The sequence below is a fragment of the Aulonocara sp. 'chitande type north' Nkhata Bay genome, linkage group LG3, assembly GCF_057382095.1.
Source record: "Aulonocara sp. 'chitande type north' Nkhata Bay isolate Kocher_YH1m ecotype deep benthic linkage group LG3, A_spYH_male_GT1.1, whole genome shotgun sequence".
NCBI classification, from domain to species: domain Eukaryota; kingdom Metazoa; phylum Chordata; class Actinopteri; order Cichliformes; family Cichlidae; genus Aulonocara; species Aulonocara sp. 'chitande type north' Nkhata Bay.
In genome coordinates this window covers 765,210-780,244 of record NC_141346.1, presented here as the reverse complement: position 1 = coordinate 780,244, position 15,035 = coordinate 765,210, and the positions used below count along the sequence as shown (strand labels likewise).

Below are 15,035 nucleotides of genomic sequence, written 5' to 3'. Positions count from 1 at the left end.
CTGAATGGTTTAGGACCAAAATACATCAGTGACCTCCTGACCCAGTATGAACCTTCCAGATCACTCAGGTCATCTGGATCCGGTCTTTTATCAGTTCCCAGAGTCAGAACCAGACACGGAGAAGCTGCATTCAGCTTTTATGCTCCTTATATCTGGAACAAACTCCCAGAAAGCCTCAGATCAGCTGAAACACTCAGTTTATTTAAATCCAGGTTGAAGACTCACCTGTTCTCAGCTGCATTTGAATAAAGCACCAAATCCACACTTTTAAGCTTAAATTTCAAAACTTACATTTAACTACTGATTTTATCTACTGTTCTGATTTTATCTGTTTTGATTTTATATACTGTTTTGTTTGTTTGTTTGTTTGTTTGTTTGTTAATTAGTTAGTTAGTTTATTTGCTTGTTTTAATCAATTTAAAATCATGCTTTTTATTTGTTTTTGTTTCTAATGTCTCTGTAAAGCACTTTGAATCACCTTGTTGTTGAATTGTGCTATACAAATAAACTTGCCTTGCCTTGCCTCTGAACAGTGTCTGGGAGGCTGTGGTTGCTGCTGCACGCAATGTTGACGGTGAACAGATCAAAACACTGACAGAATCCATGGATGGCAGGCTTTTGAGTGTCCTTGCAAAGAAAGGTGGCTATATTGGTCGCTGATTTGTTTTTGTTTTGTTTTTGAATGTCAGAGATGTATATTTGTGAATGTGGAGATGTTATATTGGTTTCACTGGTAAAAATAAATAATTGAAATGGGTATATATTTGTTTTTTGTTAAGTTGCCTAATAATTATGCACAGTAATAGTCACCTGCACACACAGATATCCCCTTAAAATAGCTAAAACTAAAAGCAAACTAAAAACTACTTCCAAAAACATTCATCTTTGATATTAATGAGTTTTTTGGGTTTTTTGAGAACATGGTTGTTGTTCAATAATAAAATTATTCCTCAAAAATACAACTTGCCTAATAATTCTGCACTCCCTGTAGTTCAATATGTCCTCACTGCACAGATCAATGACATCAGAGCTGTAATGTTGTTCCCGTCTCACTAAAACTTCTGACATAAGGTGACTTTTCTGGGTGATTCCTACTCCAGGGTCACCAGTTTGAATCCCTCTGTTACTGCTGGGAACGTGCTGCTAAAGTGCCCTTGAGCAAGGCCACGTCCAGCTTATGAAGCCAACCCTGGGCTCTGCTTGCTGGCAGTGACAGAGTAGATGAAACGGCTCAGTGGATGCTAACTCAAAGCTAACAGCGCTCTGTCATGAATAAGTGAAATAAAGCTGACTGACCCACAGCTGCACACAAACACCTCCAACACCTACAGGTCAGCAGATCCACTGCTGTCTCTGATGGTCCCAAACTTTGCTTGTTCAGCGTTTGCTGCTGCTGACTTTGAAAATCACACCAAACATGGAATCAAATATATCGACTCAGCTTAGACTAAAGAGAAGCTTGGCACTGCTCACAAAACTCAAACACAAAAGGCTTTTTAAAGACAACAATCACTTTGACAGACACACAAACATGACTGAGTTCAGAGGAGCTGCTGGTTTGAAGCCACAGAAATGTTCAAATGTTTAAACACACTGCAGCGTTGCAGCCGTGATGCATTTGTGCTGCTAAGGCCACACACATCAGCTGCCTTACATTTTAGTACCAGTTCATCTCTGACCATGGCAGCACAGTCTTTCCAGTACAGTGAGGCCTAGCCAGGCGCCATCATCAGAAATTCCGCTTCCGGGTCCCTCGTGGTGGCCGCCTCGTGCTCTCGCTTCAGTATGCCACCCAAGAAAGGCCCAACACCAGAGGAGGTTGAGGACATTAAAACCTCCCTCGGAGCGCTGTGCGGAGACGTGGCCGCAGTCAGGGCGCAGCAGGAGCTGCTTCTGGGGCTTCTGGAGGAGGTAAAACAGCTACGCCTCCAAAATGCCGAGAAGGACAGACGGATCATGGATCTCAAGTGGCGGGTGGATGAGCTGGAGCAGTACACCCGTACGAACGACGTGGTCATCAGCGGTATTAAAATCAAGCCGCGCTCATACGCGCGCGCGGTGGCCGGGAATGTCGGGGAGCCCAGCGACAAGGAGACCCGCTCGGTGGAGCAACAGGTGGCGTCCTTCCTCCAAAGCAAGGGGATAGAGATGGACCTGGAGCACATAGAAGCATGTCACTCACTGCCCAGGAGGAGTGACAGACCGCCGGCCGTCGTTATGAGATTTGTCAATCGGAAGAACAAGGTCGCACTGCTGAAACAAGGACGCAAACTGAAAGGCACGGACGTTTTCATTAATGAGCATCTGACACGAAAAAACGCAGACATCGCGAGGAAGGCAAGGCAACTGAAGAAGAACGGTAAAATACAACATTCATGGGTAACAAACTGTAAGATTTTCATTAAGCTAAACGGGACACCAGAAGAGGCAAAAGTATTGATAGTGAGGAACATGGAGGATCTGGACAAGTATAACTGACACCAATGTATCAATTACACCAGGAAATGACATGGACACGTTGAAATTAATTCTTCAACAGAAAGTAATTGATCTAGATTGTGAATATAAGGAGCATAATATAATAGATCCAGAAATAGATTCTGAAAGTAACTTTCTCTCTACTTTTGTTAAAAAATGTAATTATTTCACACAGGAACAATATGAAAAAGAAATTAACCTAGACGGGAAGCTCTCATTAATTCACTTTAACAGCAGAAGTATGTACTCTAATTTTGATTTCATTAAGGACTATTTGCAACAATTTTCTCGCCCCTTTAGTGTTATAGCCATCACTGAAACTTGGTTCAATGTCAATAAAGGAATAGATTTTTGTTTGAATGGATATGATTTAAAATACATGAATAGATTAAATAAGGCGGGCGGCGGGGTTGCTATATATGTTCATAACTCTATAAAATATAATGTTGTAACAACTATGTCTATGGCTATTGATGGAATTTTGGAATGTTTAACTATTGAGGTCATAAATGAAAAAAAAGAAATGTTATAATAAGTTGCATATATCGGACACCCAGTTCAAGTATTGACACTTTTAATAAATGGATAGAAAAAACGTTTGCTTCGGTGAACCAAAAATTACTATTTATCTGTGGTGATTTTAACATTGATTTGCTAAATCCAACAAGGTTAAAAGCCATTGATGACTTTACTGACACAATGTACAGCTTATCACTATATCCAACAATAACAAAGCCAAGCAGAATAACATCACATAGCGCCATTATTATTGACAATATTTTTACTAATGTCATGGATTTCCAAATTAATAGTGGCCTGCTTGTCTGTGATATAACTGACCACTTACCAGTTTTTACTTTGTGTGACTGTGATTTAAAAAAAAATAGATACCAAGATCATGATAGCAAAGCGAACAATAAATGAAGAAGCAATTCATGCCTTCAATTTCGATTTAGCACAACAAGATTGGAGTTTGGTGTATGAAGAGTCAGATGTGGACAAGGCTTATGATAATTTTCTAGATATTTTTACTATGTGGTACAATAAACATTGTCCTGTAAACGAACACATGACAAAGAAAAAAAAGATAAAAAGTCCTTGGCTCACAAAAGGAATTATTAATGCTTGCAAAAAGAAAAACAATCTGTATAAACAGTTTATCAAAGTAAAAACAAAAGAAGTGGAACAAAGATATAAAGCATATAGAAATAAATTGACTGATATTATAAGAACGAGCAAACAACTTTATTATAGAAGAAGATTATATGAAAATAAAAACAATATAAAAGGAACTTGGGATGTGTTAAATAACCTAATTAAACAAGGATCTTCTGGAACATCATATCCTGAATATTTTACTGATGCAAATGGTGAAAATCACAACATGAGTAATATTGTCGATGGGTTCAATAAATTCTTCATAAATGTTGGCCCTGAACTAGCAGCGGACATCCCGTGTCATAAAAATGAAAATATCAGTAATATAAAATCAAATACCTTTTCACTGTTCCTCTCAGCTACAAATGAGCAAGAAGTAATAAATATCACATTAAAATGTAAAAGTAAGTCTTCAATGGATTATCATGACATAAATATGTCTGTAGTTAAACAGGTTATTCTGAATATTGCTAGTCCCTTAACATATATCTGTAATTTATCATTTCAGTCCGGTTGTTTTCCAAAAAAAAAAATGAAAATTGCGAAAGTAATACCACTATATAAAAGTAATGACAAACACAGTTTTACCAATTATAGGCCTATTTCTCTACTGCCTCAATTCTCAAAAATTCTAGAAAAACTTTTTAATTCAAGATTAGAAAAATTCCTTGAAAAACATCAAATAATAAATGTTGGTCAGTATGGTTTCAGAACGCAAAGAACCACTTCAATGGCGATAATTGAGGCAGTAGAAGAAATTACTGATACACTGGATAAAAATAAATATGCAGTTGGTATTTTTGTTGACCTCAAAAAGGCCTTCGACACAATCAATCACTCAATTTTACTGGATAAATTGGAAAGATATGGTATTCGAGGGAAAGCTGGTAACTGGTTAAAAAGTTACCTAACGGGTCGGGAACAATATGTTAGCATAGGGCATTACCATTCAGAGAAACTTGGTATTACATGTGGTGTTCCCCAAGGGTCAGTGTTGGGACCAAAACTTTTCAATGTATACATAAATGATATTTTTGATGTTTCTCAAGTACTTAAACTCATACTGTTCGCAGATGACACCAACATATTTTTCAGTAGCGATGATTATACTGATCTTGTAATGACCGTAAACAGGGAGCTAAAATTAATAAAAAAAATGGATGGACATAAATAAATTATCATTAAATATAAATAAAACTAAAGCAATGTTTTTTGGTAATTTAAAATATAATATAGAATTACCAATTATCATTGAAGGTGTACCAATTGATAATGTGAGTGAAAACAAATTTTTGGGAGTTGTAATTGATAATAAAATTTCATGGAAACCCCACGTCAGACACATAAAAACCAAAATTTCCAGAAGCCTCGCAGTTTTGAACAAAGTGAAACAATTCCTTGATAAAGATGCACTTCGTACTCTGTACTGTACCCTGGTTCTTCCATATCTTCCATATTGTGTGGAAGTGTGGGGAAATACATATAAAAATACAACTAATCCATTAGTCACAGTACAGAAATGAGCACTGCGTATTATTCACAAGGCTGGTTATCTAGATCATACTCACAAATTCTTTCTTCAGGCAAAGTTACTTAAATTCCAGGATCTGGTCAATTACAATACATCCATAATTTTGTATAAAGCTTTTACTAAACTTTTACCGGCAAATTTACAAACTAGATTTGAAATTCGAGAAAAGGTTTATAATGTGAGAGGCTTTGGAGAATTCAAATTACCCAGAACTCGAACAACCCGTAAAGGTTTTTGTGTGTCTGTATGTGGTGTGAAAATCTGGAACAGTCTGAGTTTACAATTGAAACAATGCAAAAATATTCATAGATTTAAATTCCTCTACAAACAGTTGGTCTGGTCACAGTATACTCAGTGATGGTTTTAGTGTGCTCTGTAATGTCTGTTCTCTTACCATTGCTGGTATGGATTCCAAAAAAAAAAAAAAAAAGTGTGCGTATGTATGTACATGTGTGTGTAGATATATATGTATGTATATGTATGTGTGTTTGTTACTCTTAGTTATTACTGCCTGTTACCTGTGGTAATGCAATTTATAATTTATATATTCTGTATTCAGTTATGAAGGCTCTAATTGTTGTTTGCGAGCTGCTGTTTAGCTTGTATGTGCCCGAGGCTGTTGACGGGTCTGTATGCAATGATGGGCATAGCTGCGGGAGGTTTATTGTTTTTTTTTGTTGATGAGTGAGTATAGGGGTGGGATTTAATAAGTTTTCTTCGTCCCACTCCTTTTTCAGGCAATTTTTGTTTTTTGTTTTGTGCATTTTATGTTCAATATAGGTATTTGTTGTGCCTGAAAATGAACAAATAAATGAAATGAAATGAATGAATGAATGAAATGAGTGATGTTGGTGGGGACAATGGTGACCGTACTGATTGTTCATTGGCTGTAAGACGGTCACATGGACGTTTAACTGGTGCTTTGATTGGTCTGTAGTCTGTTGTGCCTGTGAGCTGGTCCTAAAATGAGACAGATTATAATTGTCAGCATTCTGTTAATGACTCTTATTATGTGCACTCTCCTCCACTGTAACACTAAACACATTAAACCTTTATTTTTGTATAAAGTCAGATTTTATTTATTGGCTCTTCTTAAAAACGTCATGAAGATTAGATTGGGTCCGGAGTTATTTAAGTGACAGAAAGCAGTTTGTGAAAATAAATGGTGGTTGCTCCTTATGTATGGACATTGCTTGTGGTGTACCCCAAGGGTCAGTTTTGGGTCCAAAATTCTTCAACTTGTACATTAACGACATCTGTAAAGTGTCCAAAGTATTAAAAATGGTTCTCTTTGCTGACGATACAAACATTTTTTGCTCTGGTGATGATCTGCAGAATTTATTGGAGGATATGACTAATGAAATAAGTAAAGTGAAGTTCTGGCTTGATAAAAAATAAATTATCATTAAATTTGAATAAATCTAAACTTATGTTATTTGGAAATAGTAGTTTAAATACAAATGCAAAGATTCAAATAAATGGTGTTGATATTGAAAGAGTCAGTGAAAATAAATTTCTGGGGGTAATAACAGATGAAAAACTTAACTGGAGAGCTCACGTAAGATATATTCATTCCAAAGTGTCACGAAGCATTGCAATACTCAACAAGGCAAAACAGGTATTCGACAGAACATCACTTCATATTCTCTACGGTTCACTGGTTTCACCATACTTAAGCTATTGTGCAGAGGTCTGGGGCAACAACTATAAAACCACATTACATTCACTTTTTACTCTTCAAAAAAAATCAATTCGAATCATTCACAATGCAGGTTACAGGAACATACAAACTCCCTATTTTTGCCGTCTGAAATATTGAAAATTGACGATCTAGTGAAATTCCAAACAGCACAAATTCTATTCAAAGCAAAAAACAAAGAACTGCCAGGTAATATTCAAAGTATGTTTTTTTTGAAAGAAGGAAGTTATAATTTAAGGGGTTTTTGTAACTTCAAAACAATGAAGGTACGTACTACAAGAAAAGGCTTTTGTGTTTCTGTTCATGGAGTGAAACTATGGAACAGTCTGAATATGGAATTAAAGCAATGTCCAAACATAAAACTGTTCAAAAAGAGTTATAAAAATATGATCTTCTCCAACTATAAAGAAAAAGAAAATATTTAAATTAAGTGAATGTCTCTATTTAAAAACAAACAAACAAACAAAAAACTCATGATGTGATATTATAGTATATAGTATATCAGAAATCTGTTCACTATTTTTATTACAAATTATATCAGTAAGGAAGCTGACTAAATATTAACTGATAATTTATGGCAAAGGGGTGGGATTAAATAAGTGTATACTTCTTCCCTTTCAACATGTAAATTAATCAGAATGTTTTTTTGTATGTAATTTGTATAGTATTTTTTTCTCTCTCTTATTTTCTTTTCTAAATGTACTTGTATATTGTTCACATGTTGAAATAAATTACCAAAATTACCAATCAAGTGCAAAACTCAGCAAACATTATACAAAAGTAGATTTAGAAGCTGATCTTTGATCTGTTCTGAAGTCTCTCTTTGTAACACAAATGTTGTTTGGCTTCTTTTGCAAACAAGGCAAAAGAACTTTAATGGATTCATTTACTGATCTTACTTTTCTGATGCAAAGCCGTCCTTTCAACGCTTTAGAAAGAAAACCAAACAATGTTTTTAAAACTTTCCCAAAATATAAAAGCTATTAAAACCATAAACTTCTGCTCCTTGATCATGTGATTCTTCTTCTAGACTGTCTGTAATTGTTATTGCTAATTGTCAATAAAGTTGTTTTTTTATAAGTTATGTTGTAAAGGAAGCTTGTGGCGAGGGAGGAGGGGCGACTAAAAGCAGGTTCATATAGTGGGAAAGTCCTCAGGTCATGTGAGGATATTTACTGATGCGTCAACACTGTCAGATAAAAGAACCGCTGCTGCATTTGTTCTCCCACAAATAAGTTTGGTGATGAGTAAAAGAATTACAGATGATGTGGCAGTTTATACTGGGAGCTGGTAGTGATTTTACTGGCTTGAACTGGGTGGAGGACGCACTAATATGGAGGTATGTGGTTTGCTGGGACTCTAGCAGCGTGCTAGTGAGTACAGGTGATATGTCTTCAGACTCTAGGCAAGATATTGTTTTTGATATACTTCATTTACTGTATAGAATCAAACACAGAGGGATAGAAGTGGATTTCTTATGGCTTCCTGTGAATATCGGTGTTGATGCAATGAACAGGACGATAAGTTTGCAAAAGGTGCAGCAAGAAGAAGTCGTGTAGGTTTGACTATAAAATACAGTAAAAGTGAGGTGAAGAGTATAATCAAGGTAAAGATGAAGGACGAGTGGCAGGCACACTGGGACAGAGACGGGAAAGGCAGATATTATTATACAGAAAACAGTCGTGTAGAAGAAGCTGCAGCAGAGACCAGGATGTAATCTGGAGAGTCAGAGTTGGTCACACAGGCTTGAATAGCACACTTAAAAAGATAAACATGACACAGGAAGTGTGACTTCTGTGGACCAGAGGAGATGTTAGACGGGTTGTTAGCGTAGTCAGGATGCTGGATGGAAACGCTGTGCCTGATAGGATGATTACAGGCTGGACTTTGTCTTCCTGCTACACATGGATCCAGGCCCTGGATGACTCCTGGACACACATGACCCACACTAGGCTGCCTTCATCCATCCTTTCCTTCTTCATTGAGACTCAGAATCAGCATGTATGTAACAGGGTGGGTACCTACAACTACCTGGATGGTGGCAGTAACAACAGCAGTAACAGCTACAGTATGTTAAACCCTGATTCTTTTGTCCCCAAACAGAGAAAACCGACTCATAGTGTGTTAAAATATTGATATATCATCTTCCAGAAGAGAGAGACCTCTGCACAGCTCAAACGCCAGTTGCAAGAGCTCTAACATTAGAATCATAAACTGTGCCTCATATAGGTTTTATTTTGGTACTTTACACGTCACACAGTCTCAAACATTGCTTATATGGCAAGTTCCTCATTTCAGTGTCTTATCTATTAATATGGCTGTGCACTAAAACTTCCTGTTCTTCAGTCTGGCTGAGCACTTAGTTTGTGAGTCAAAAGTGGCCTTTCTCTACAAGCCTTCATTATTAAAGTACATAAAACAATCTAATGAGCAGATACACATTAAAAAATATTTCTCTTATCCCTAACAAGTATTAATCACAGAAGTGAAGCTGTTCATTTTTTGAATCACATTTTAATGAAGATTTGACAAAACAAGGATGAAGTTTGTGTTTTATTAGTTTTATCAGTGATTTGAATCCTTTCATTACAGAGTGAAGTTAAAGTAGACGTGTGAACACACTATTAAAAACAAAGGGACACAACTACTACATGATGTAAAGCTGAAGTATTACACAGCTTTATGAACCTCCTGTTATCCTGGTAGACGAGTACAGCAAGAAATCTTTTACTTGAACATCTTCTGGCTCCAATAAGCTTTGAAATGTGACCATGAAGTTATGTATGGAACGCCAGCACTGCCATAATGAATTAATTAAATACACCATTAAATAATTAATTAAATGTGCCAATAATTAATTAAAATCGGAAATAATTAATTACATAAATATTTATGACACATGTAATTAATTAATTATTGACACATTTAATTAATTATTTCTTTATTTCACATTTTAATTAATTATTGACACATTTAATTAATTATTTATTTATTTCACATTTTAATTAATTATTGACACATTTAATTAATTATTTCTTTATTTCACATTTTAATTAATTATTGCACAGTTGACTCCTTCAGGTCTCACCATGAAATAATTTTATCTGTCAACCTCACCCATCAAACTCAGGGGGCGGGGTTAATGCTGACCATTGCTTTGGCCTGGTGGCCATTGTTTTTAGCACACAACCACCGGCATGTGGAAACTAACAGAGCTGAACTTTGAAAAACCCTGTTTGTGTGTCACCAAATACCGTTTTAATATTTTTTTAGCCGAAAATGTAGCGGTTTAATCTTCATGTGTCTGGTCGGTTTGTCAAGATACAGCCTCTTTGCAAAAGTGCTTCGATGATTTCGGAGATGTCTGCCCAGTCTCACGGCAAAGCGTGGATAGACCCGCTCGCCTCGCAAGCAATCGAGCTGTTATTACCACCGACAAAGCGCAGGCCCCGGTACACAGCTGTAATAACCCCCGCTGACACTGACTTCTTTTACTGAGGTTATATTTATCGGGGTTTTATTTCCTGATGTTTGTATGTGTCCTACGTGTTTCAGTCGCCAATTCTGAATTATAACTAACATTAAAAACATGTTTAAGGAGGAGAGAGAGCAAATAAACCTGTTTGACATCTGATCTTTGGGTTTTTGTTCAGTCATCAGCGTGACCTGCGTATAAACGCATAAAAGATATAACGTTGGTGTTTCCGTCATGTAGTAACTGCTGGCTTTAACTGTACAAAGGTTGTTCGACACTAAACACATACAGACTTCATGATGTTCGGCTAATATTTTTATTGTGAATATTAATCATGAGGGTAAACGGCCCTGTACACCACGGAGCGAGGTCAGCATATCCACGATATCTTCAGATCTCTGAGTTAACACAGAGTTTCCCAGCTGACTAATCTAACGGTCATCTACGAATATGTCACGGGTCATATCTATATGATTTTCCAGAAAATCATCCTTATTACTGCCAACTATTCCAGAGACGTGAAAATCTACAGCATAAAGAACAAAACATCCAGAAGTCTGCACGATGTGTTTCATAGTTTGTAACAAGCCTTTGATAGTTAAACATAACATGACCGAAAAAGAAAAAAAAGAGAAAAAAAATCATAAATTATATGTTAACTTCATTTATTTTTATTTAAGTAAACTATAAATATTCTAACAGACAGCTGGTGCTTAGAATACAGTTGAATAACTATTAAAAAACAGATGATATAATATTTCTGTCCAGGTTGCAGACTTCATGATGAACATGCTGTTGCAAACCCTGCTCCTCTCGGTGGAAATGCGCCTTCTCTTCTCTTTCTTTAAAACATTTTAAAAGTCAGTTTACTCTCAAGATTCACTGTTAAATCCAAAACACACCAGATAAAGAAAAGCGAATAGTTCAGTCTAACACATGTGCCAGTGAACCATTAAAGGTCTGTAAAACTATGCAGTTATGAAACGTAACTTTAACCTCAGCCAAACCGATTTGCTCAGTTGTAAATAAAACAGCAAAGTAAACGTGACCCGACAGACAGAACCTGAGTGAATGAAGTCCAGCGTTTAACCACTGAGAGCTAAAACTCAGCTGAGGTTCAAAGCTGTGTGCGGGTGATTGGACATCAGCCGCTGATGAAGCTGGTTCGCCTATAAAGTGCTCTGTAAGGAAACAAGCTCTAGCAGCTCTGCGCTCGGGGAAAATACTATATTTCCTTATCTTGTGCAGAAAAATGCGCTGACATTGCGTTATATCGAGCACCAGCTGCCCAGTTAAACTGTGACTATCACCAGGTAACTAGGCGTGTTTCTTGAATTAGCAGCAGGTGTTAAACAGCTGACAGATGAGGAGGAGGATGCATGCAGGTAAACTGAGGGCCTGTTGAGCCGATCGCTGGTTTCGTGAGAAAAATGTCAGCTCGTTCTTTATGTTACAGAAGCACAGAGACACAAGACCAGGTGGAAAGAGACAATCGTTCGGTGAAAATGAGAATCTGCGAATGCAACATGTGGAACACGGAGAGTGGAATATGTAAACAAACCGGTTAATGTAACCCCCTCGGTGCACTCTGCATGCTGACTGTTAGCAGAGCTAGTGAAATCTCTGAAAACATCTGAGCACTTTTGCAAACATGTTCTATGTTGACAACCTGACCAGACATGTGAAGATTACGGCACGACATTCGCGGCAAAAACACTGTTAAAAGTGTAGTTGGTGACAGAAAAACGGGGTTTTTAAAAACTACACCACCACCATTGCTGCCTGTGATTTGAAATGCATTCTGAGATACCTGGCTGCCCCAAGTCTACACAAGCAATCGATTATCTAGGATCGACCTGTTTTGACTTACTTTGCACGTCAACCAATCAAATGTTAGAGAAGCTGCATCGGCAGTGTTAACCCCGCCTCCTGAGTTTGATGGGTGAGGCTGACAGATAAAATTAATTCAAGATGAGAGCTAGGCGCCAGGACTGCCAAAATGAAATAAATAAATACACCATTAAATAATTAATGAAATGTGTCAATAATTAAATAAAATGTGAAATACATAAATAATTAATTAAATATATCATTAAATAATTAATGAAATGTGTCAATAATTAAATAAAATGTGAAATACATAAATAATTAATTAAATATATCATTAAATAATTAATGAAATGTGTCAATAATTAATTAAAATGTGAAATACATAAATAATTAATTAAATATATCAATAATTAATTAATTACATGTGTCATACCTATTTATTTAATTAATTAATTCCAATTTTAATTAATTATTGCCACATTTAATTAATTATTTAATGGTGTATTTAATTAATTCATTATGGCAGTCCTGGCATTCCATAGCTAGAGACACACTGACTGAAACCCACAGCTGTGACTGTGGATCACATCCACACACAGTGTACCTGCTGTCTCTATGTGAGCCTTTGAACTGCTGCTCGCAGCACCGTTATATCACTCAGCGCTCGCTGCTGTTATTGAATCCACTTTTTACTGTCCGTGCAATCAAGCTCCTCTGCAGAGCTTCATAGAAGATGCTGAGATAAAGAAGTTCAGCTGCTAGAAAATATCTTAGAACCAGTTTATGTGTTAAGGGATCCTTTGCTGTTGTGACTGTTGCCTCTGTTTTTGTCCTTTGGTTCCTGGGAGCCTTTTACATTTCCATCAGCAACAAATATCTGAACAGGCTTTATTGTAGGAAATACAGGATTAAATAGTTGTCATTATTTGTAGAGTATTTATTCGATGTTGTTAAAGATGATCAGATAAGCTGTTGTTTAGTTTAATGCTGTGGCTTCAGTCAGCATCACTGTGCTGTATAGTTTTATTTTTCTGATCTTTCTGTTAAAGTTCCTGAATAAAAGCTGGTTGGTCTGCACCTCACCTCTGCCTCGAGCCTCCTTCTTTAAAGCAGCAGAGGCTCTTCATTCAGTTATCACAGCTCGAGTTGTTCTGCAGGAGACCGAGAGTACTGTCCTTGGTCCATAATGACATTAATCCTCAAAAATAGTTCTGGCATAATAATTGTGAACACAGTGTAAAACTGAAGAAGCTGAAAGGTCTTCAAGAAACGTAAAAAAGTCCAGACACTTTTGTTTCTGAGCTCCTTAATTCAATTCAATTTTATTTATGTAAATCACAACAACAGTCACCTCAAGGCGCTTTATATTGTACAGTAGATCGCACAATTATAGATACAGAGAAAAACCCAACAATCATATGACCCCCTATGAGCAAGCACTTTGGCGACAGTGGGAAGGAAAAACTCCCTTTTAACAGGAAGAAACCTCCGGCAGAACCAGGCTCAGGGAGGGGCGGGGCCATCTGCTGTGACCGGTTGGGGTGAGAGAAGGAAGACAGGATAAAGACATGCTTTGGAAGAGAGACAGAGATTAATAACAGATATGATTCAATGCAGAGAGGTCTATTAACACATAGTGAGGGAGAAAGGTGACTGGAAAGGAAAAACTCAATGCATCATGGGAATTGCGGCAGCCTACGTCTATTGCAACATAACTAAGGGAGGATTCAGGGTCACCTGGTCCAGCCCTAACTATACGCTTTAGCAAAAAGGAAAGTTTGAAGCCTAATCTTAAAAGTAGAGATAGTGTCTGTCTCCTGAATCCAAACTGGAAGCTGGTTCCACAGAAGAGGGGCCTGAAAACTGAAGGCTCTGCCTCCCATTCTACTTTTAAATACTCTAGGAACAACAAGTAGGCCTGCAGTGTGAGAGCGAAGTGCTCTAATAGGGTGATATGGTACTACAAGGTCATTAAGATAAGATGGGGACTCCAAGGTTCCTCACAGCGTTACTCGAGGCCAAGGTAATGCCATCCAGAGTAAGAATCTGGTTAGATACCATATTTCTAAGATTTTCAGGGCCGAGTACAATAACCTCAGTTTGATCTGAATTAAGAAGCAGAATGTTAGGTGTTGGGTAAAGACCAGGCCCGGCTATTGCCGGAACCTGAATGCACGGTCCATCAATGGGACTGGGAACGGTGCCCCCTGTTCAAAAAATTACCCTTAGCGGGTGTAGTGCACTGCCGTTGGGCCATCGCGACGTTTCGGCTGGGTGCAGTCTTCTTCAGGCTGGCCCAACGTCTTTCTGTTCTCTATGTTGCCACTCAGGGCCTTTTATACTGGGCTGTCTCCGCCCCTTTTGTTTCTCTTGAGATTTCTTTTTCTAAGTTTTTTTCTGTTTCTCAAGGGTTAGGGGAAGGGGACTGAGCCTGCCACCTCTGTGAGGCAGGAAACGCACGGGCCATCCCTCCCGAAGGAAACCCACCCTGCTGGTTGTCACGATTACGGGAAAGCCTCCGCCTTTTCCCGTATCGGACGGTGGTCCAACCTGCTGAGGCCATCCGGTCCTCAGTCTTTGGCAAAGTGTTGTGTTTATGTTGTTGTGTTTTCTATTTTGTGTATTATTGTAGTCCTTGTAATGTGGGTTCGCCTTTGTTATCTAAATAATTATAACTCTTATTTGAGCTTTTATGTGGCGAGATACAAATGTCAAAATAAAAAGAAAAAAAGAAAAAAAGAAAAATTAAAACAAAAGTTTTATTTAATTAATTACAAAAAACAGTGTGCCGTACGCGCAACGTTTCGACCCTGTAAGGGTCTTCCTCAGGCGCTGGGCACACAAAAAGCTAAAGAAATGAGGCT

At 37.5% G+C, this 15,035-nt stretch overlaps 1 protein-coding gene across 1 annotated transcript; it reads left to right on the top strand.

Annotated features, from left to right (window-relative positions):
- The first annotated feature begins 1,715 nt into the window (after nt 1-1,715).
- LOC147333405 (uncharacterized) lies at nt 1,716-2,478 on the top strand. Its single transcript, XM_086266253.1, has one exon. The coding sequence runs from the start codon at nt 1,786-1,788 to the stop codon at nt 2,476-2,478; it is 693 nt and encodes a 230-aa protein (XP_086122379.1). The 5' UTR covers nt 1,716-1,785.
- The last annotated feature ends 12,557 nt before the right edge of the window (nt 2,479-15,035 follow it).

What these genes read in the sequence shown, in the direction of transcription:
- LOC147333405 (XM_086266253.1), top strand. Translation starts at nt 1,786, where the DNA reads ATGCCACCCAAGAAAGGCCCAACACCAGAGGAGGTTGAGGACATTAAA.